The sequence below is a fragment of the Oryctolagus cuniculus genome, chromosome 11, assembly GCF_051225735.1.
Source record: "Oryctolagus cuniculus isolate XC-2025 breed Fujian yellow rabbit chromosome 11, ASM5122573v1, whole genome shotgun sequence".
Taxonomy (NCBI): Eukaryota; Metazoa; Chordata; class Mammalia; order Lagomorpha; family Leporidae; genus Oryctolagus; species Oryctolagus cuniculus.
This window is the reverse complement of record NC_142877.1, coordinates 44777096-44800487: the sequence shown is the minus strand read 5'-3', so window position 1 is coordinate 44800487 and position 23392 is coordinate 44777096. Positions and strand designations below refer to the sequence as shown.

At 47.6% G+C, this 23392-nt stretch overlaps 1 protein-coding gene across 2 annotated transcripts in view; it reads right to left on the bottom strand.

The window, feature by feature from the left end:
• CFAP61 (cilia and flagella associated protein 61) overlaps window positions 1–23392 on the bottom strand; it is a 250889-nt gene that overhangs the window by 48829 nt on the left and 178668 nt on the right. For both annotated transcript variants that reach the window (XM_008256339.5, XM_008256340.5), the window contains exons 22-24: window positions 18198–18490; window positions 10744–11071; window positions 8879–8970 (exon numbers count right to left, since the gene is read on the bottom strand). In XM_008256339.5, the coding sequence (XP_008254561.3) occupies window positions 8879–8970; window positions 10744–11071; window positions 18198–18490 (713 nt within the window). The remainder of the gene's footprint in view (window positions 1–8878; window positions 8971–10743; window positions 11072–18197; window positions 18491–23392) is intronic.

Genomic DNA, 23392 nt, shown 5'->3' with positions numbered 1-23392 from the left:
TTTTTTTTCAAAAATTACTTTGCAATATTCTGCCTGTGCTGTGTCAAGGAACCAGACTTCTGATGGACAAATTGTAAGAAAGAAACGAAACAGGAAGCAGTGGGAGCAAGAGGAATGTAAGAAGGAAGGAAGGGAGGGAGGAATGGATGGATAAAGATAGAGGGGGGAAGGAAGGAGGGAGGGAGGGAGCGGGTTTCAGGCAGCAGTTAGTCTGGCAGGGTGGGGTCTGTCCAGAGAGGAATTTGGAAACACCCAGACCTGAGCAACGAATCAATCCCACCCCCAGACTGGGGCACCGTGATGTCACAGAATAATCCCTGGTTTCAGCTCTACTTGATGGCTCAGAATATTAAACATCATTTCAGAATTCAAATACACACAGATATATGGCCATGAAGCATGTGACCCTCATGTGCATTCAAAGATTAAATACAAGATGTACAGTCAGTGTCTGGCACAGGTAGACATCACTCGGGACATCCACATCCCCTACTGGGGTGTCCGGGTTTAAGTCCCGGCTCTGGAAGGCAATAGGTGATGACTCAAGTTGCCATTCATGTGGGAGATCCAGTGTAGTTCCTGGCTCTTGTCTTCACCTGGACCCACCTTCTGCTGTTGTGGGCATCTCGGGAGTGAACCAGCAACTGCAAGACCTCTGACTATCTCTGTCTCTGTTTCTCCGCCTTCCACATAAAGATAAACTAATTGAAAAATTAAATGGGGTTGATGTTGTGCAGCAGTGGGTTAAGTCACTGCCTGCAGCACCGGCATCCTATATGGGTGCCAGTTTGAGTCTCAGCTGCTCCTCTTCCAATCCAGCTCCCTGCCAATGCACCTGAGAAAGCGACAGAAGATGGCTCGAGTACCTGGGATCCTGTCACCCACACGGGAGACCTGTGTGGGTGTTCCCAGGGCCCCCGGCTTTGGGCTGGCCCAGCCCCAGCCATTGTGGCCATTTGGGAATGAACCAATGGATGGAAGATTTCTCTCTCTCTCTCTCTTTCTCTCCCTCTTTCTGTAACACTGCCTTTCAAATAAAAATAAAGAAATAAATCTTTAGAACAAGTTGTAAAAATCTAAGACATTACAGACCAGCTGAGTTTGGCTCCAGGAGCTTCACTTCTCACCCTGTTGGGAGGTTGGGAGGGGGCACTGGCAACACCCCCGGCACAGCTATAGCTGCCAGGTATCCTCAGATCTCACTGCAGTAGAGACAGCAGCCCTGAAAGGTTTTGCCCCCCTTCCTTTGTAAAACTTTCTTTATGCTGAGTGATTAAGGGAACCTAGGCATCAAGGGGGCAAGTCTTGACACCCACCCACCTGGGTGACAAAAAACGTGTCTCTGCAGAATTTCACTAAATATTCCCCCTTCAGCTTCCAGGGTCTCTGTATCCAGGAGGGTGGATCTGGGTTTCAGGTCTTTGGCCAAGGGGGAGTGTCACTTGGTGGTGCCCAGGGCCAGGGTGACTTAGCGATGGCCATATGGCGGCTGCTGGCTGAGCTCCGTGGGAGTCTGAAGTCCAGGGCCCTCCCACCTGTTCCGGAGCAGGAAGCTATCTGCACTGTTTGCAGTGATTTATTGTTATGGATTTGCTAATTTGGTGGAGGTCCTAGTTTTTAATTTAAAGACTGAATCTCAATCTTTGGGTCTCCTCTGTATGTTTTGATGGAAAAATCTTAAGTTCTACTTTGCTTTTTCGCTCTGAGGGCTAAAAGGGTGCATCCAGGAAGCAGCCACGCAAGTCAGAAAGTAACGAGAAGCTGTGCTGATTGCTGTTAACTGTGGAAGGAATCGCCGTCATCTTAAGGAGATTTGGCACCGCATTAGTCTAACAGGGGAGGTGCATTCTGGGAACTTGGAATGTATCAAGTATTTTGCACTGGGGCCAGTGTTGTGGCATAGCAGGTTAAACCACTGCCTGCAATACCAGCATCCCATAAGGATGCCGGTTCGAGTCCCAGCTGCCCAACTTTCAATCCAGCTCCCTGCTAACGCACCTGGGAAAGCAGCAGATGGCCCAAGCCCTTTTGAAGGTCCAAGCACCCACGTGAGAGAATTAGAAGAAGCTCCTGGTTTTGGCCTGGCCAGTCCTTGGCTGTTATGGCCATCTGGGGAGTGAACCAGTGGATGGAAGATCTCTCTCTCCCTCTCTCACCCTCTCTCTCCTTCAAATAAATCAAATAAACCTTTAAAAAAATATTTTGCACTGATGTTAAAGACAATTCACCCATAGAGGGAGTCCTCAAACACCAATTCCCCGTGTAGTGTGGGTCACTCCTATTCACAGGTGCCGACAGTGAATGCCTGAACTTCTGGCCCCTTCTCTCAGAAAATCGCTCCGCTCGGCGATGGCTTAGGGAGCCTCCCGCCCTGCCCCAGCCCTGCCCCAGCCCTGCCACCCTGTGAGGGGCGCTGCAGTGATGATGGTTACTTCACACGGTTTTCAATTCTGTGGGGTCTGTCTAGTGTCTTCCTTTGTTGTAAGGAAGCAGGGGTCTTCCTCAAGTTCATGGAAAAAGCGTGTTGTGGAAAAGACAGTATGTGGATTTCAGATTTTTTTTTTTTTTTGCATCACAAGAAATTTAGTTTTCAATTCCTTTTTTTCTGTGAATCTTTGGAAGTCCCTTCGTATAAAGAAATTGTTAGGAAATTTGGGTCTTGGATTTAAGATTTGGATGGAGTAATGGGTTCTGGCATGGTTTTTTCTCTCTCCCTCTCTCTCTCTCTCTCTCTCTCTCCCTCCCTCCCTCTTTCCCTCTCTCTCCTCTCTCTTTTTCCCTGAATGCAATTTTGCTTTTTGAGTTCCTTTATGATTCTGACAAAGGCTGGAAGAGGGCTCTGGAATTCATGCCACATGGACGACACGGAATTAATCAGACTTGGTATTCAAGAAATCAACTTCCCAGCTCTCCCGGAGAACACAGAATTTTAACTTTAATGGCATCCAAGGCAGAATTTGTTGTGACAAATTTCTTTATTCTGCAGTGCAGAAGCCAACAAAGCATGTGGACTGGAATCTGTAAGCTGGTTTATTATGTAGACAACTTGGGGTCCCCTTTCTTCCTCTTGTCGGGTTACCTCTCCAACGACTCGTGAGTCACGGAAGCGCCTTCTTACTTGAACCCTCCCAGCAGTGAGTTCCACCAGGGTCTGGTAAGCTTCATTGTCGCTATGTTTCTTGTAAGGACTGAGTTCAGCTGCTCTAGTGAAATACGGCTCCGTGGGCCCCAGTCTTAATCAGTTGGCTATGTTTAGGTGATGCCTGACCATGTTGGCAACAGTTTTACTTAATCAAATCAATTCCAACCCTAAAATATTGCCATGCGACCATGCTTTTTTTCCCCCCTTGAATAATAAAATGGGAGGGAAAAATCTGTTTAGATCTTCTGTACTAATTAAAAAAGAGGTCCACCTGGCAGAATGGTTCATTAAAGTCAGGGGTCCTGTTCAAACCCTGTCGTAGCTCCAGCCAAAGAATCTATTTAAGTAGCACTCATATTAAAACTCTCATTATCCAAAAGCTCCCTCTGGCTCCTCCTCTGACTTTATTCAGAGGGGCCGGTGCTGCGGCACAGTGGGTAAAGCTGCCGCCTGCAGTGCCGGCATCCTATATGGCACTGGTTTGAGCCCCGGCTGCTCTACTTCCGGTCCAGCTCTCTGCTATGGCCTGGGAAAGCAGTAGAAGATGGCCTAAGTCCTTGGACCCCTGCACCCACATCGGAGACCTGGAGGAAGCTCCTGGCTCCTGGCTTCGGACTGGTGCAGCTCCAGCCATTGCCACCGTTTGGGGAGTGAACCAGTGGATGGAAGACCTCTCTCTCTGCCACTGCCTCTCTGTAACTCTGCCTTGCAAATAAAATAAATCTTAAAAAAAAAGAAAAAAGAAAAAGAAAACCACACAGTGCCCCTGAGGAATCCAGTTCTGTCGCATATTTTCTGCCTCTCTTGTATTTGTCGCGTATTTTCTGCCTCTCTTGTATTTATGGCTCAAGTTATTTATCTGCAATGACCAAAGTGCTCAGCCTTGGAAGACCCTGGGCCTTATCCTTTTGTTTTAATGCCGGCCTCACTGGCAGCAGACCGTACTTTCCACAAGTGGCCTCAACAGTATCTCCCATCCCCCACGGCCTTCTGCACTGCGACCCTGCCACCCTTTCCATGAGAGGTGGATGTCCCCGTCCCCCTTCCCGTGGGAGTCCGTGGGCTGCGGCTGCTCCGCCAGAGAACGAGGGCAGTGATGCTGTGTGACGTGGAGGCTGGCTTACAGAAGGTAAGACGGCGTCCACTCGTGAGAACAACTTCCCCTGGGCCCTCAGTCATCACGTCTCACTGCCGAGGCCACCGAAACGGGACGAACCCCAGCCGTCAGCCTGGGTCAGGGTGGGACAATGGGGTCAACGCAGCCCTGGTAGTAATGAGCCTTCAGCTGTGAGTGAGCTAGCCCTCATGACCCACACCATGACTCTAGGCTTCTAGGCTCCTCACCGGAGGCTCTGGGCCTCGTGGAACGGAGACAAAGGACTCCCACTGCTCCCTGTCCAAATTCCCAGCCCACGGAACCTGTGAGAAGAATCCAAGTGCTGCTGTGTGCCCTTAAGTGCTAAGTGCTAAGTGCCGTAAGCAGCCACAGAAACTGGAACAGCGTTTGCTCTGCTCCTCTGGTTTTCTTTAACATAGGACAACTTTGCATCAGACCAAAATTAAAGGAATTTTGCAAAGGCCTAAGGGAAATAAGTTTTTATAAATTAAAATTTTGTTAAAATTTATTTTAATTTTATTTTAAAGGTAGAGAGACACAGAGCGATGGCAATAGTGATAGACAGAGATAAAGACAGATCTTCCATCCACTGGTTCAGGCTCCAAATGTCCAGCACAGTCAGAGCTGGACCAGGCTCAAGCGAGAAGCCTGGAACTCAATCCCGGTCTCCCAGATGGGTGACAGGGACCTTCTGCCTCCCATGGTATGCATCAACGGGAAACTGGAGTCAGGGGCGGAGCCAGGACTCAAGCCCAGGCACCCCAACATGAGATGTGGGTGTCCCGCGGGGCATCTTAACTGCTGTACCAAATGCCCACCGCGGACTAAGTTTCAAACACACAGCATCTGTCCTTTCCCTGGAAGAAGCAGGTTTCATTAGTTACCTGGAAGGGTGAATAGCAACGCCCACTGGTGACTGGCCACCTGCTTTGCTCCCTGTTAACACTATAGATGACCCCTAACAATCCCGGAAATACTGAGGAGTTCAGTAACTTGTTCAATGCCCATGGGAAGTAGGCAAGAGAGCTGGAATTCAAATTTCCTGAAGGGGGCTGAGGGAAGGGTTAATAATCTGTGCCATTTGGAGTCTTCCTTGCCTCCAGGAATCTTCCACTAGCTTCTACTTACGTCTCATGGGCTAGATCCTGCCCCAGGGCTGACTTTATCGTTAAGGAAATCTGGGGAGTATGTCCATTTTAAATTAGTGATATTTTTAACCCTCAAAAATATTCAAGAGGAGATGAGAACAGTGCCTGCCTCACTGGCTAAAACGTCAACGTGACAGACACACAAGAAAGGAGGCTCCGCGGGGACACTGGGACCACCCGGCAGAGATTCTGCTCTGGGGAGTCCTCCCAGCTGACCAGACATGCCTCATGCTTTCTGGCTGCCTTCAACCCAGGGGATATCCCAGCCCACGACGACTGCTTTTCTTCTAGTGGCCCTTCTGGTGTAATTCAGGGAGAGGAAGAAACCAGAGGGCCTGGACAGCTATTCTGTTCCGTATTCCAAGAAATTCACCTGCCCCACTGCCACGAAAGCGAGTGTTTTGTAATGTGTTGATGCGTCACAGGTCACCTTGCAAAGTCGGTGCTTAATGCCTTTCAGTGGGTGAGCAGATGAGTACATGGTAGTACATGCAGACAATGGGGTCTCATTCTAAGGATTTTTTTTTTTTTTGACAGGCAGAGTGGACAGTGAGAGAGACAGAGAGAAAGGTCTTGGTTCACCCCCTCCCCCGCTTGCTGCTGTGGCTGGCGCGCTGCGGCCGGCGCACCGCACTGATCTGAAGCCAGGAGCAGGTGCTTCTCCTGGTCTCCCATGCGGGTGCAGGGTTCAAGGACTTGGGCCATCCTCCACTACCTTCCCTGGCCACAGCAGAGAGCTGGACTGGAAGAGGAGCAACCAGGATAGAATGGGATAGAATCCAGTGCCCTGACCAGGACTAGAACCTGGTGTGCCGGTGCCGCAGGCGGAGGATTAGCCAAGTGAGCTGGCCTGGCCCCTAAGGATCTTTACAATACAAGGAAATGAGTGATCAAAGCCATCGAAAGACTTGGAGGACATTTAAATGCATATTACTAAGTGAAACAAACAAACAAAAAAGCTTATATGAAAAGCCCACTAGCCCTCTAGAGGCCTAGAGGAACTTCCTGAGCCTGTCTTTTAAGTTTGAAATCCCTGGTAGCAAACACCCCAGCCCCAGGGTGCTTCTCTAAGGATCATTAAGGTGGTATAATAGGCGTGGCTAGGACCCTTTTGCATCACAACACCCCACCCCTTGCCCACGATGGCTCATCTGCTCTGTACCCTCCGCTCTGTACCCCAGCTATATATACACCTCCCTTTTACAATAAAGTGAGACCCAGCTTCGACTGGGCTCCACACCGTGCCTGATTGTCCCCCGGGTTTGGGGAAGGCTGAGTGGCGGGTGGCGCACTTCCCCTCCTCGGTCAAGGCAAGCAGCGGGCAGCCTGCCTAATTCTCCAGCGGTGGCGAGGAACAGTCACCGCAGCCCACATACTTTCTGGAGAAGAGCAGAACTAAGGAGACAGCGGAAAGATCCACGTTGCCAGGCCTTAGGAGGGAGAGAGGGATGAGCAGGTGGAGAGCAGAGATCTTTTACTCTGTCTGATACTATACTGGTGGCTATGTGTTCAATTACACATTTGCACAAACCCACAGAATGTACATCACCAAGAGTGCACCCTGGCGTCCACAAGGGGCTTTGGTTGATAACTAGGTGTTGGTGTGGATTCAGTTCTGACAGTCACGTCCCTCTGGTGTTGGATGCTGACAGCAGGAAAGCTGTGTGTGCTGTGGGAGGGAGGGGTATAGGGGAAATCTCTGCACCTTCTGTTCAATTTTGTTATTAACCCAAAAGTGCTCTAAGAAGGTACAGTCTACTAAAAAACTGCACCCGACACAGCGGCCATTGTGGGGTGAACCAACGGAAAAGGAAGACCTTTCTCTCTGTCTCTCTCTCTCACTGTCCACTCTGCCTGTCAACAACAACAAAAAACTGGCTGGCTTAAAACAACACATTTTTATCTTGTTTTAAAAAAGATTTTATTTATTTATTTGAAAGAGAGAGTTACGGGGGGGGGGGGAGAGGCAGAGAGAGAAGTTTTCACTCCCCTAATAGCTGCAACGGCCAGAACTGAGCTGATCTGAAGCCAGCAGCCAGGAGCTTCTTCTGGGTCTCCCACGCAAGTGCAGGGGCCCAAGCACTTGGGCCATCTTCCACTGCTTTCCCAGGCCATAGCAGTGAGCTGAATTGGAAGAGGAGCAGCAGGGATTTGAACCAGCGCTGATATGGGATGCTGGCACTGCAGGCGGAGGCTTAGCCCACTATGCCACAGTGCCAGCCCCAACAACACATTTTTAGCATCTCAAAGTCTCTGGGAGTCAGAAATCAGGAGTGCCTTAGCCGGGCAGGCTGTTCTACCTGAGAGGCTCCTGAGTTTTCAGTTAAGACGCTGACTTGGGCTGCAGTCATCTTAAGGCTCGAACAGGCCTGGAGGATCCGCTTCGCAGGAGCCCACTCACATGGCAGAAAAAGTGATAACGGCCAGTGGAGGGATCTTCAATTCCTCACCCAATTCCTTCTCCAGAAGGCTGTGTGGCCTTTGGGCACCTCCAGGAGGGCACAAGCTGGCAGATGTAGTATCTTCCATGAGCTAGCCTTGGAAGTCGCACATTCTTTTCTTCGTAATATCTTGTTGGCCACACTCAACATGGGAGGGAGTCACATAGGACATCAAGACTAATGGGGCAGGGCTGGCACTGTGGCGTAATAGGTTAAGCTTCTGTCTATGGCGCTGGCATCACATATGAGCGCCAGTTCAAGTCCCGGCTGCACCACTTCTGATCCAGGTCCCTGCTGATGGCTTGGGAAAGCGGTGGAAGATGGCCTAAGTGTTTGGGCCCCAGTACCCATGTGAGAGACCTGGAAGAAGCTCCTGGCTCCTGGATTTGGATTGGCCCAGCTCCAGCTGTTGCATTCATCTGAGGATTGAACCAGCGGATGGAAGATCTCCCTCCCTCCCTCCCTCTCTCTCACTCTATCGCTCTCTCATTCTCTCTAACTCTGTCTCTCAAATAAAATAAATAAATCTTAAAAAAAAAAAAAGACTAAGGGGGTGGGCCAGAATTGTAGCATGAGGAGTAAAGCATCACTGGCAACACAGGCATTCCATAGCAGAGTGCTGGTTTGAGTCCTGGCTGCTCTGCTTCCAATCCAGCCTCCTGCTAATGAGCCTGGAAGGGCAGCAGAAGATGGCCCATGTGTTTGGGCCCCTACTACCCACGTGGGAGACTGGCTCCTGGTTTCTGTCTGGCTCAGACCTGGCAGTTGCAAGGCATTTGATGACTGAACTAGCAGATGGAAGATCTCTCTCTCTGTCACTCTGCCATTCAAATGAATGAATTAATTATTTAATAAGACAAGACAAAGGGGGAATTAGTCATTGTGGGCTACCTTGGAGGCTGACCACCACAGTGGGTCTCTGATGTGTGCACCAACAGATTATAGTAAAGGTTGCAAGCCAAGAATTTCGCCCTCCTATAAACAAATAGTAAGATTTGAACAAAAAGTGAAGTTCAGGGCTAATACTTACGAAATCAGACTTTGCCATCTGGACCTCCAGGGAAGTTGGGATGCCAGGCTTGGAAACGTGAAGATAATGGTAAGAGCCCGGCAGAATGCCTCCTAGAAGAGAGGGCAAGTTTTCACGTTTGAGGTTACTAAGGTGGGTGACAGAAACTTACTGTCACCACAGAACACACAGACATGCCTACAGGGCTCCTCAGACATGCTTACAGACATGCCTACTGGGCTCCTCAGAATTCCCCGCTAGAGCACTGCTAATAGCAAGGAGCCCCCGGGACGGTCGGGCTTTACACATTAGCCATAACAATGTGAGAGTGACAATATACCCCATACAACAGCCCCTGATGCTCCAACAAGCGCCACGCTGATGCCGTGTGTCCTGTGATTCCTCCTAGCTCCTGGCACCCTAAGCAGTCGCTGCTAAAATCAGATCAAGACCTTCAGAAGCCTTAAAATGCTGCAATTCTGTTCCCATCCAACGTAGACATGGGATAGCTAGAGTAAGGTCACAGGCTGGAAACCACAAGCCCCCTGCCCTAGGTAATCCTATACGCCTACCTGTCAAATGCCCTCGTTCCCAGGATGCACCTCCCTTCAGCTGGGACCCTTCTGACTTTATAAAAGAGGCCTGCAACTAGAGGGGGTCTTCTTTTCATCAGAGACCAGGATAACAGGAGGCACTGAAGGTGCCCTCTCTCTCCCTCCCCTCCCCACCCCTTTTCTCCCTGTGGCCCGCTCCACTCCTCAACAATGCTCAGGTGTGTGTGTGTGTGTGTGTGTGCGCGTGTTCTCACCTTTTACATAAGCTATCACCTTGTACACCATCTCTGTGCTGTACTTAGAATGCTTCTCTTAAGTAAAAAGCAAGGGCCTGGAATAAAATTGAGCCCCACCTCTCTCACTTCACCATCACTCTCCCAACATGTAGCCAACACACTAACAAAATTAAGCTTTACAAGGGAAAACGGACAACGTTCTTTGTTCAGGGCTTTGGAAAGCTATCATGATCAAATTATTAGATTTTTTTTGGCTGGAGTTGGAGCTGATCCGGTCTGATCTCTGATACACCATGTTCTCCTGCTGGCTCAGAGTCGGCTTCTCTCCTAAGGGTCTCACCCAGGAGAAGCACAGCAGATCTCTCCGAGTTAGACAGACCAGGGCTGCAACGTGGGCTTTTGTCTCTTTGGTCTGCTATTCTGTTTGCTGGATTAGGGTCCACAGATATCCTAGGGGCCTATGTGCAGCACTAGGACTTGGTTCATGAACACCCTGAAAATGAGCATGCAATTTTATAACTGTGTGCATTTCTCTGGTAGAAGGTCTCCAAATAATCAAAGATGCCATTTTCAAAGGTGTCACCCCCAAATATGAAGGAGCCCCGGGCTGTACTTACGAAATCCTCTCCTGAGGGGCTCACAAGGCTTAGGGCATACAAATGGGCTATTTTACAACTGTCAAGTGGTTGAGCTTCTCCACCAGAGAGCAGGCTGAGCCCTGGGCTGCCTGGAAGGGTCTCCTTATACCTGAACGTTCAGTGGGAATGGAAATTTAGGGAAGGCTTAGAGCAAACTCTCAGACCTCCCGGTTAGGGGTGGGGGTCACTGGTCACTCCGTAGTCCACTTTCCTATCCTCAGACTGGAGATCACAAATGTGGTCCATAAAAATGCTCAGAATGCAAAGATCCATGATAATCACAATGCCAAAGCCAGGTTCATCACAAATGCTTTAGAAATGAGCTGGACTCTCCTCCCTCTCTGTGGCAATCCCTTGAGGGACTGGGGAAGTGCCTCACCAGCCCGGGGAAACTCAGAGGCTGACCCAGAGCCAGCGGTCAGCTCCATCCAGGGGAGGAAGATGGCCTGCACACACACCTTTGATCTTGGCCCCTTTGTACATGGGGATGAGTCGGTCCAGATCCGCAGGTGGTTCTGTCACGGGCTCGAGGGTTGGATCGAAGAGATTGAGCATGGCCGCTGCCAGCTGAAAGCCAATTTCTTTGGAGCTGAAGTTACTGTGAGTCCATTCGTTGGAGTAATATCTGTTGGAGAATTTGGTGAGGGAGCCAGCGGCTCTGATGGCTATGTCGTTGGTGTGGAAGTTGGTGTCAATCACCAGGCGGCCATCATAGACCAGACAGGCATCGTTGAGGGCTTTAAACGTTTCGTAATCCACGTTCTTCTCGCAGAAGCTGAAGAACATCTATAACGCAAACAACCACATCATTACTTTCCAGTAGCCTCCATTCTGCCTCCCCAAGAGTGCTGAAGATTCTCCAGGGAGTTCTGTTATTTGGGGCACCAAAACAACTGTGTGTGTGTGTGTGTGTGTGTGACAGACAGAGAGAGATCGAGTGACTGAATGATTGTATTTGGCATTAAGAACAAGTTCAGATCATCCAATGGCACTTCTATAAATCACTCAGTTTATACCCAGTGGAAAGAAGGATGCCAACCAGACCAAATTTATTTTCCCTGTAAGAAGGGTCACATTTGTAGAGCCTCCACATTTTGTCAGTTTCCTACATTTCAAGTGCCCTAGCTCAGCCTTCTTCCTGTGTCTGGCACTTAGTACTCTAGGGTCTCCTTGTGCCCTCCCGTCGCCCCACTCCCAGCTTTTCTAACGCAGCAGGCTTGCCCTGCAGGACACTCCAGAAGGGACCAGAGCCTCGCCCGCCTCCACACCTGCCAGGTCTGGGCTCCTGCCTTCCTGCTTCCTGTCCCGGCGGCTGGAGAGCAGCCTACCCAGCACCCACAGCGACGCACAGTTCTCGGAGTCTCGCTCTACTCTGAATATTGAATCTTTCTGTCTCCCTACACCCTTTTTCCCCCTCTCCCTACTCCTTTATCATGTTTATAAAAATATTTTTGCACCCACGTAAAATACAGAAAGGCATTTAATTTGAATTTAAATTATGTCAAAACAGTGCCATCAACCACTGAGCCCTTACACTTGTTCAGAAACCCCCTTCAGAATCCCCACAAAAGTCCTTCTACCTACCAGTTTTCTGGTCCTAAGTAAGCCTATTTTTTTGTTAAGTAGCATATTAAATATGCTATTTCTTGTTTGGGGGTTTTAAAAATTGTTAGCATCATAATATATTATAATAGAATTTATTTATACTTATTTGATATAGGCAGACATAATTTTGGATGTATCTAGGGTATAGGAGTTTGAACAGTAAACTAAAAATTGAATAAGCAGGGGCCGGCGCTGTGGCATAGCAGGTAAAGCCGCCACCTGCAGTACCGACATCCCATTTGGGTGCCAGTTAGAGTCCAGGCTGCTCCACTTCTGATCCAGCTCTCTGCTATGGCCTGGGAAAGCAGTGGAAGATGGCCTAAATCTTTGGGCCCCTGCACCCACATGGGAGACCCAGAGGAAGCTCCTGGTTCCTGGCTTCAGATTGGCATAGCTCCGGCCATTGCGGATGGAAGACTTCTCTTTCTGTCTCCCTGCTTCTGCCTCTCTCTAACTCTGCCTTTCAAATAAATAAATAAATCTTGAAAAAAAAAAATGAAGAAGCAAATCAGACAGTGACTTCACAAACATCATTTATTAAATGCACTCAGATGAGAAACACTTGTTATGTCAGGCACTGTGCAAGGCCCCAACAATATCTTGATAAAAAGGAAAAAAATCTTAGGAGCTTACAATCAAACTGGATAGATGAAAGCTAACAAAAATGGAGAGACTATCTTGAGAGCCAGGGTAACTGGTGTCTAACCTGGCTGGAGGCCGGACCACTCACAGGGGACCAGGCAGGTTTTGGCGAGGTCTTCATGTGAGGTCGAAACAACAAGTGAGTTCTGTCTCTGGGATGGCAGTGGAACACCCATGGCTAATGCTGCCACTGGTAATAACCACACTGTGACAATAGCTCCTGGATGATTCGGATGAGGTTTCAAAGCAGACAGGCTGGGTAGGGCATTAAAGCCTGGAGCTACGACCAGCATGCGGGAATGCCCCATACTCCGGAGGCTTTTTGAAGAGGGTAGGTTGAGGGCCCAGCGCTGTGGCATAGCAGGTAAAGCTGCTGCCTGCAGTGCCAGCATCCCATATGGGCACTGGTTCGAGTCCCAGCTGCTCCACTTCTGATCCAGCTCTCTGCTACGGCCTGGGAAAGCAGTAGAAGATGGCCCAAGTCCTTGGGCCCTTGCACCAGTGTGAGAGAGCTGGAGGAGGCTTCTGGCTCCTGCCTTCGGGTTGGTGCAGCTCTGGCCATTGCAGCCAATCGGGGAGTGAATCAGCAGATGGAAGACCTCTCTCTCTCTCTGCCTCTCCTCTCTGTATAACTCTTTCAAATAAATAAATAAATAAATTTTTTAAAAATCACAAAATAAAAATAAAAAAGAAGGTGGGTTGTAGTCATTTTATACTCAACTGGAAGAACAGAGATAATAAAAAAGAAAAGAGTTAGTGAACTTGAAGTCACATCAATAGAAATTGCCCCATTTGAAGAACAGGAAGAGAGGGGAGAGATGGAAATGAATGGACAGAATCTTACAACGTCAGGGCCACTGAAAAATCTACCACATATAATTAGGACCCCAGAGGGACAGGGCTGAGAAACAGTGGCTAAGAACTTGCCAAAATTTAGTGAGAGTTGTACATCTGTACGACTCAGTGAACCCCAAGCAAGATGAATTCAAGAAAACAGATCATGCCTAGAGACATACTAAACACAGAACCCACACGGCATCAGACTGCTGAAAACCAAAGCTAAAGAGAAATCCTGAAAGACTCAGTTTAAATGACACATGATAGACAGGGGAACAAATGTTTCGAATGACGACAGATTTTTAAACCAGAACGCATGGGTGTCAGAAGATGGTCGAGAAACATCTTCAAAGTCCTGTGTTGGGGGGAACCCCCGAAACTGTCAGCCCAGAATTCTATACCCAGTGAAAACACCCTTCCACAATGAAGGCAAAGTATCTTCAGATGTGTTCTGTACGAGAAATGCTGTAGGAATAGATTACTTACATTTTTGTGAATGAACACAGAGCAACAAATTGGAAAATATCTGGATACACATAAAATTATTTTTTCTCATTAAAATATATATGATTATTTAATCATATTTAATTGTTTATTATAAAACTGCCTTATTGATTTTTTAATGTGAATAGATATAATGCATGTGATGATGGACACCAGGACTAATAAAGGTACAAGGTTTTTTTTACATTTTTATGTGGAATGGTACAATAGTAACTGTATCACATGTGAATGACTGCTGATATATATAGTCATATATATACATATCCATATTCATTATATGCTCACAAAAAAGGTCTACACACCTAGATATAAAACAAACCTCAATAAATCTTAAAGGACTGAAATAATAATGAATATATTCTCTGATCACAGCAAAAGTGAAATAGAAATCAATAAAAATATGCTATCCACAGGGCGGACCTTGTGGCACCATAGGTTCAGCAGCTGCTTGGGTCACCCACGTCCTGTATCAGAGTGCTGGTTCAAGTCCTGGTTACCCTACTTCTGATCCAGCTCCCTGCTAATGTGCCTGGGAAACCAGCAGAATATGACCCAAGTATTTGGACCCCTGTCACCCACATGGGAGACCTGGATGGGGTTCCTGGCTCCTGGCTTCAGCCTGAACCAGCCTCATCTACTGTAACCATTTGGGGAGTGAAACCAGAGGAGGGAAGGTTCCCCACCCCCGCCCCCAACTTTGCCTTCTAGAGAAACAAACAGATGCCGGCGCTGTGGCACAGTGGGTTAACGCCCTGGCCTGAAGCGCCAGCATCCCATATGGGCGCCGGTTCTAGTCCCGGCTGCTCCACTTCTGATCCAGCTCTCTGCTATGGCCTGGGAAAGCAGTAGAAGATGGCCCAAGTGCTTGGGTCCCTGCACCCACATCGGAGACCTGGAAGAAGCTCCTGGCTCCTGGCTTTGGATCGGCGCAGTTTTGGCCATTGCAGCCAGTTGGGGAGATGAAATAATAATGATTACATTCTCTGATCACAGCAACAGTGAAACAGAAATCAATAAAAATATGCTATCCGCAGGGTGGACCTTGTGGCACCATAGGTTCAGTAGGATGGAAGACCTCTCTCTCTCTCTCTCTGCCTCTCCTCTCTCTCTGTAACTCTGACTTTCAAATAAATAAATATATCTTTAAAAAAGAAACAAACAAATACACCATTCAAAAGATGCTATTTAGAAAAACCTCAAATGTTGGGGAATTAAAGAATATACTTCTAAATAGTTCAAGGGTCAAAAAAGAATAAGGGAGACAAAGTATTTTGAACAAAATGATAAATGAAGATTCAACATACTGAAACGTGGTATACAGCATGGATGCTTATATAAACCAGTCACCTAAGGTTCTACCTTAAGGAATTAGAGAAAGAAAGGCAAAATACATACCAATCAAACAGAAAGAAGAATATAATTATTATGAACAGATACTGATGGGAGAGCAAAGTGATAGATAATAGAGAAAATTAACCAACTCAAAAAGCTGGTTCTTAAAAAAAAATCAATAAAACCAACAAACTACTGTCTAGACAAACAATGACAGAGTGCGAGAGAGAAAAGTAACTGACACAATTCACGAACATCAGAAAGAAATGAGGGGCCATTACTACAGATCCTGGATGTTAAATAGATAATAAAGTAATACATGAAAAACCTTGATGCTGACAAATTTTACCAACTCAAATAAAATGAATAAATCTCTTGAAAAATACCACTTACCAAAATTGACAAGAAAAGCATAAAAATCTGAAAAGCCTTCTATCTAGTGAAGAAATTGAATGTTATCATAAACCTTATTACAATACAAACTCCATGCTCAGATTGTTTTATTGGTGAATTCTATCAAATACTCAAGGAGGAAGTAATGCAACTCTTAAACAAGCTTTTTAGAAAATAAAATTGGGAACATGGCCGAAATTATTTTATAAGGCCAACAAAGTCTGAAACCAAAACCTTATGAGTCTATAATACACACAGAAAATTACAGGTCAATATTCTTCATGAATATAGTTGCAAATGCAGTTGAAAAATTAAAACATATTCCAGATAAAATTCAATATACAGAAGGATAATACATCATGATGAACTAGGGTTTGTTCCAAAAATGTAAAACTGCCTAAGATTTTGAAAACTCAATCCATGTAATTCACTGTATTAATAGAAGGAAGGAGAAAAGGATATGACTTTTTAAGGGGACTGGAAAACTCACTTGACAAAGTTCAACAGCCATTCATGATTAAGTCTATGAACAAAGTAGGAATGAAAGGTTACTGCCTCAATCTGATTAAAGATTCCAGAGAAAAACCCACAGGCAAAAGCCTGAAATTTCTCTCCTGAATTCTGGAACATGGCAAGAATGCCTATTTTTCCCACTTCCATTTAACATTGCATGACTGGAGGTCCTCCCAATGGAATAAAGCAAGTAACTGAAATAAAAGGTCTCAATATCAGAAGCAACAAGACCCTCTATTTGCATGATATATGTATGTATCAAGAACAAGTACCAGAACCAAAAGTTAAAAATCCATTTATAATAATAGCTCAGACACTTCATACCTATGGCCAATAAGCACATGGCAATGACCACTATCATTAATTATCTGGAAAGTATAAATTAAAAACACAAGGATGCACCATGGCACACGAACAAGACTGGCTGCAATTAGGAAGACTGGCAATACTAAGCGCTGCCAAGAATGCAGAAATTGGAACTTTCACATGCTGCTGGTGAAATGCAAAATGGCACAGCTAACTCTGGAAAGGAGTATGGCAACTTCTCAAGAAGATAATTGCTCGCCTGCCCTACAACCTAGCCTTTTTTTTTTTTTACGATTTATTTATTTATTTGAGAGGTAGAGTTACAGTGAGAGGGAGAGACAGAGAGAGAGGTCTTCCTTCTGCTGGTTCACTCCCCAGATGGAGGCAACGACCTGAGCTGTGCCGATCCGAAGCCAGGAGACAGGAGACCTCCTCCGGTCTCCCATGTGGCTGCAGGGCCCAAGCTCTTGGGCCATCTTCTACTGCTTTCCCAGGCCATAGCAGAGAGCTGGATTGGAAGAGGGGCAGCCAGGACCAGAACCAGTACCCATATGGGATGCTGGTGCTACAGGCAGAGGATTAACTACTGTGCCTCGGCGCTGATCCCCAACCTAGCCATTCTTTAGGCATATAGTTCAGTGAAATCAAAACATGCATCTACACAAGGTCATGTATAAAAATGTACATAGCAGGCAAAGGAATAGACAAAACATGGTATATCCATACAATGGAATACTATTTAGTGATACAAAGGAATGAACTTTTGACATGTAGGACTATGTGGAATCTCAAAATCAGTATATTGAGTAAAATAAACCAAATTAAAAAAAATACTGCATAATGTAAGATTCAAGTTGTAACAACTGTGGCTTTAGCAGGCACAGACCACTTAGGACACCATTTGCAGGTACATAGACCGTGACACCAACTGTTCAGCTTCCTAGGGCTGCTACAACAAACCAAAAGAATTTAGTGGAAATGATGTTGCTTGACTTTTGAGGCTAGGTCTCTCTCTCCCCCTTTGCTCTTAGAAGCAAACCACCATGCTGTGAGGAAGCCCAGCCCCACAAAGGACCATTTATAAGTGCTCTGGCTGCAGTCTCAACTGAAGCTGCCCTCTGCATCAACAGCCAGGTGTGAGTGAGGATGCCTTCAGGGAGCCAGCACTGTGGCATAACAGGTAAAGCCGCCACCTGCAACGCCAGCATCCTGTATGGGCACTGGTTCGAGTCCTGGCTGCCCCACTTCTGATCCAATTCCCTGCTGATGCACCTGGGAAAGCAGCGGAGGATGGGCCCAAGTGCTTAGGCCCCTGCACCCATGTGGGAGACCCGGAAGAAGCTCTGGGCTCCTGGCTTCGGCCCAGCCCAGCCTCCAGTCATTGCAGCCATCTGGAGAGTGAACTAACGGATGGAAGATCTCCCTTCTGTTTCTGTCTCTCTCTTTAACTCTGCCTTTCAAATAAATTATTCTTTTAAAAAACATATGACTTCCAAATGACCCCTGCCCCACTAGCTCCGACTTCCACGGCAAGCCAGAGCCTGAGTGAGGACTGCCCAGCTGAGCAGGGTCAAAGCCCAGACAAGCAGAAATCTAGCAACAATAAATGACAGCTGTTGCTTTAGCCCACGGAGTGCGCTTGTTACTCAGTAAGAAGCAACCCTTAACAGTTAGGAAACAAAACCCGGGTTTAGGAATCTGCTGCCCGCAACCTTCTGCACGCCCCAGACCCTGGGAGGGGATCACTGGTCCTGGCCGGTGAGCGAAGCTCGCGACTTACCGAGCAGGGAAGTCTGAAAGGCTTGGTCTGCGTGGTGAAGGAGGCGCTGCAGATGGGGTCCGGGTAACGGCCTTCGTTCCACTGCGCCAGGATGGCCTCCTGGTGCACGGTCACGCCGGCTGCCCTGAGCGCCCCGTCCACTGCGCTTTCCACCGAGTAGTTGTTGAGGCAGGTGATGGTGGAGGCGGTGGGGGGCTGCACGAGGTGGATGCAGGAGCCCTTCACGCCCAGGTGTAGCAGCGTTTCCACGGTGGTGTAGGTGTCAATTGTGTTTCCATAGACAATGACGTTCCCTAGGAAAGGAGGGGATCCACTGAGACACGCAGCCCAGAAATCCAAAAAACCTTATTAGTCAAATGCTAATAATGCCGGGTTGCTCCCTCTGACCCTCTCATCTTTCAGCTGCAGGAAGCCAGCGGTGTTACCTAGCAACGGTGACCAAGATAATTTAGCAAAGAATTGGCACAAAACATCCCACAAAGTAGTCAAGTACTTTTAGCGCAGAAGTAGGACATTCATTCATGTTCCTATAATTTGAAAGTTGAAATTATGCCGAATGAAATGGTCTAGGATAAAACCTTTTATCTTGTTTTTGTTCCCTCTCTGCTGTACTTATTAAGGAAACAAAATTACTCAAGTTTGCAAAAACACAAGTTCTAAGAGATGAAAGAGAGGACAACAGTAAAAAAAATATTCGTGCACAGGATGCTGTGTTCTCATTTTATATTTAAATTCTGAACTGGGTGGATTTCGAGGAAGTCTTTCTTTGTGGAGAGTTAAGGACTAGAACGTTCTGATTTCTGGTATATACTTTTAGGAATATTCAAATTCCGAGTTTTAGAATTTAATGTGTCAGACCGGCGCCAGTGGCTCACTTGGTTAATCCTCTGCCTGCGGCGCCGGGATCCCATATGGGCACTGGGTTCTAGTCCCGGTTGCTCCTCTTCCTGTCCAGCTCTCTGTTGTGGCCCTGGAGGGCAGTGGAGGATGGCCCAGGTGCTTGGGCACCTGCACCCACATGGGAGACCAGGAGGAAGCACCTGGCTCCTGGCTTCAGATCTGCGTAGCTCCAGCTGTAGTGGCCATTTGGGGGGTGAACCAAAGGAAGAAAGGCCTTTCTCTCTCTCTCTCTCACCATCTAACTCTATCTGTCAAATTAAAAAAAAAAAAAAAAAGAGTTTAATGTGTCAAGTCCCTGCCAGGGAGACTGAAAACCATTACTTTGGTCAACAAACACAACATCTTCAGATGATCTTGAATTGATACTTTTTGGTAGGAATGGGCTGGCTATCTTGGGAGATCAGTCCCCTTTTTTCTTGACTGCATGCACCCACTTGCCCTGCTACGTTCTGCCATGAGTTGAAAAACCATAAGACCCTCACCAGGCAGAATCTCATTATAATACAACAGTTGCCCAATCTTAGACTTCCCAGCCTGCAGAACCAGGAGCTAACATATCCTCTATTTTTTTTTAATCTTACTTATTTTTCTTTATCTGAAAGGCAAAGAGACAGAGCGCAAGCTATCATCTGCTGGTTCACTCTCCAAATACCTACAACATTCAGGACTGGGCCAGGCCAAGGCTGGGAACTGGACACTCAGTCCAGGTCTCACACGTAGATAGCAGGGACCCGACTATTTGAACCATCACCTGCTGTGTCCCAGGGTGTATAATAACAGGAAGCTGGACTTGAGACCAGAGCTGGGACTTCAGGCACTCCAATACGGGATGCAGGCTTACCCACTGTGCCAAATGCCTGCCCAGACTCTAGTCTTCAGAGCAATGGAAAGCAGACAAAGACACCTGCCAGGCACTCGCCATGGCCTGCGCAGCCAGGCTTCTGTGTGGCTGTAAGCTCCGTGTCCATCTCCCCACCTCACAGTCTCTGGAGCCTGCACAGTGCCTGGCCGGCAGTGCACCTGCCATGGGTGAATGACACGTGGATGAAATGTATTGGGATTTATCAGATGGCTGAGCCCCAACCTTTCTCCTTGCTAACTGGACCACACTTTGGTTAGTATGACCTCACTGGGGGCCAGATTTTCTTACTACATATTTCTCCTGGGTATTCACTATTGAGCTGGTATTCTGACCACTAAATGGCTTGTATGCTTGAGATTTGTCAGAGAGAAACCTATCCCCCTGCAGTGTTACTGGGTTTCCAGCATAGCTCACAAAATTCTACATCCCCCACCCCCCCAAATGTAAGCAAAGCTGTATGTGCCTACAACAAAGTATAGGCATAAAATAACATCCTGCCCTATTGGTGGTTTTTAAACTCAGGGGAAGAAGGAATATCATTCACATCTTTCATGTGCTATTTAAGGGAATACAGATGCTGAGGACAGACAAGAACAGGCACAGAGGAGCGTTCAGGAGTTTGAGAGGTTTCCTTGTAGATGTGAGTTTGACTCCCGGGCATGAGGCTTTCTTGTATCCTACATGGAGGTTAGTAGCTGTGTAATTATCATGTCGTATTATGCAGGCCAACTTTCAGCTGAATCAGGAGAGAAGAAAAGAGAGGGAAAGAAGGGGGGGGGCGACACGGGCAGACAACAGTGAGATTCTCAGAGAAACAGGCTTTCCTCAAAGCCTGGATTAAGAGTTAGAAGGAACAAAGAATTGAAAAGCAGGTGAAAGGAGGTGGCAACTCAAACCCAAGTACGACAGAACTGAGGGGGAATGAGGCTGGAGAGGCAGGGACCCTGTGCTGGCTGTGCCTTAGGAGACACTGGGGCTGACTACTGTTTGTGTAGTGGGCAGATGGGTTCTGCCGCGGCTCAACACCCTGATGGCTGGGCAGAGGGGATGCAGCCGCTCCAGGCTCGGGGGCCCGTGACATGTTCTCCTATAGCATGCTTGCATTTTCTTTTTATTACTATTTTATGATTTCTTTACTTGAAAGGCAATGAGAGAGAGAGAGAGAGAGAGAGAGAGAGAGAATCATCCATTTGCTTGTTCACTGCCCAAACGGCCACAAAGCCAGGGCTGGGTCAGGCTGAAGCCAGGAACCAGGAACTCCAGCCAAGTCTCCCACATGGGTGGCAGGAGCCCGAGTATTGGAGCCATCTTCTGCGGCCTACCTAGGCCATTGGCATAGAGCTTGATCAGAGGTGAAGCAGCCAAGACCTGTAACCAGTGCTTGGATATGGAACGCGGGCTGGGACTTGACCCTCTGTGTCACAATGCTGGCCCCTATGGCATACTTTTAGTAAGCCAGAAAACTTCAGTTAATTAAAGGTGAACTTATTTATATTTTTGAAAGATTTATTTTATTTATTTGAAAGGCAGAGACAGGGGAGAATCGGAGAGAGAAACAGATCTTCCATCTGCTGGTTCACTCCTCAAATGGCTGAAAGGGCCAGAGCTGGGCCAGGTGGAAGTTAGGAGCCTGGAACTCCATCTGGGTCTCCCACATGAGTGGCAGGGGCTCAAGCACTTGGGCCACCTTCTGCTGCTTTCCCAGGCACAGTAGCAGGGAGCTGGATTGGAAGTGGAGCAGCCGGGACTCCAGCCAGTGCTCTGATACGGGATGCAGGCTGTGGATTAACCTGCTGCGCCACAATGCTGGCCCCAAAGATGAATTAATTAGTGTATAAAAAGGGTCTTCAAAAAGCTCACTGAGAATGCATATCATGAAAAGACTGTGTGTGGGTTTTTTCCATTCCATTTTCCACGAACATTCTGAAGCGTCCTTGTAAGTCCCCCACTTGGGTGCAAGTACCTAGAAGAGGGTAGCATAATATTGCAAGGGCCTCTCACACCATCAGGATATCAACGCCTTGTTTTGAAGTTTCTGTGCTTGTGTACGGGAGGAATAGAGCAGGAAAACAGAATTTCCCCTGGATATCAGTTGTATGCTAACAGATCTGGTCACTGTCAGAGGTAAACGGCAGCTGCTCTACTTTAATAGCAAACGCTAAGTGCTGATTACAACACTCGGGGTGGGGGGTTTCAACAGAGGAGAATGGAACATGACCATAACATTTTTCATGGAGGCCAGTCTCGGGTGCTTCTCTGAGGGGATGAATTACGCATTAACTAAGAGCACAGATCTGAGCCGAGAAGCAGGGTCCAAGTAAGGCGGAGGTCGGAAGGCAACTGTGGAAGCTCCCAACATGAGAGCTGGCGAGCAGGTGCTCAAAGCCGTCCTCTCACTGCTAACCTGCAGCAGCCTTTGAAATAGAACGCCAGGGCAGTTCCACGCCGAGGGAGGGGTTTCTGGCCAGCTGGGGCGGGGGAAGGAGGCAAATCAACACAGGGTGAGCTGTCAGTTTCCCACCGCAGACTGTAAAGCACCTGCCGTGAAAATGGAAAGATGATCTCTTCTGGGGCCATCGCTGTGGGGCAGTGGGTTAACGCCCTGGCCTGAGGCGCCAGCATCCCATATGGGCGCTGGTTCTAGTCCCGGCTGCTCCACTTCCGGTCCAGCTCTGCTGTGGCCTGGGAAGGCAGTGGAAGATGGCCCAAGTCCTTGGGCCCCTGCACCCACGTGGGAGACCTGTAGGAGGCTCCTGGCTTTGGATCAGCACAACTCTGGCCATTGCAGCCAATTGGGGAGCAAACCATTGGATGGAGGACCTCTGTCTGTCTATCTGTCTCTCCCTCTCTGCCTATCTTCTCTCTCTGGGACTCTTTCAAATACATAAATAAATAAACCTTTAAAAAATATAAAAAAATAAAGATGATCTCTTCTGCTTTTTGATACACAGTGTAAATGAGGTGCCAGCATTGTGGCACAGTGGGTTAAGCCACCACCTGCAACTCTGGCATCTGGGGCCCAAGCACTGTGGTCGTCCTTCATTGCTTTCCCAGGCCATAGCAGAGAGCTGGATAGGAAGAGGAGCAGCCAGGACTTGAACTGGTGCCCATATGGGATGCCGGGACCACAGGTGGAGGCATAAACCACTATGCCACAGCGCTGGCCCCCATAAAGCATGTTTTTAAGAAGAATGAATTTTCCATTTTTGAGAAGCTAAAGCCTAGGATTTCCATGCCCTGTGCCTGGCCTGCCCCGTTCTGCTCTGCCACATGAAAAGGGAAGCATGTATCAGATACAACACGACAAAGGTGTTCTTGGGTGATTCACACGGCAGAATTTTAATGTGAGACTTTCCTGACAAATATGCTTTTAATAAGGCAGTAAATTGTATTCAGCTAAAGATAAAAATAATTGATCCATTTCAAGCCATTA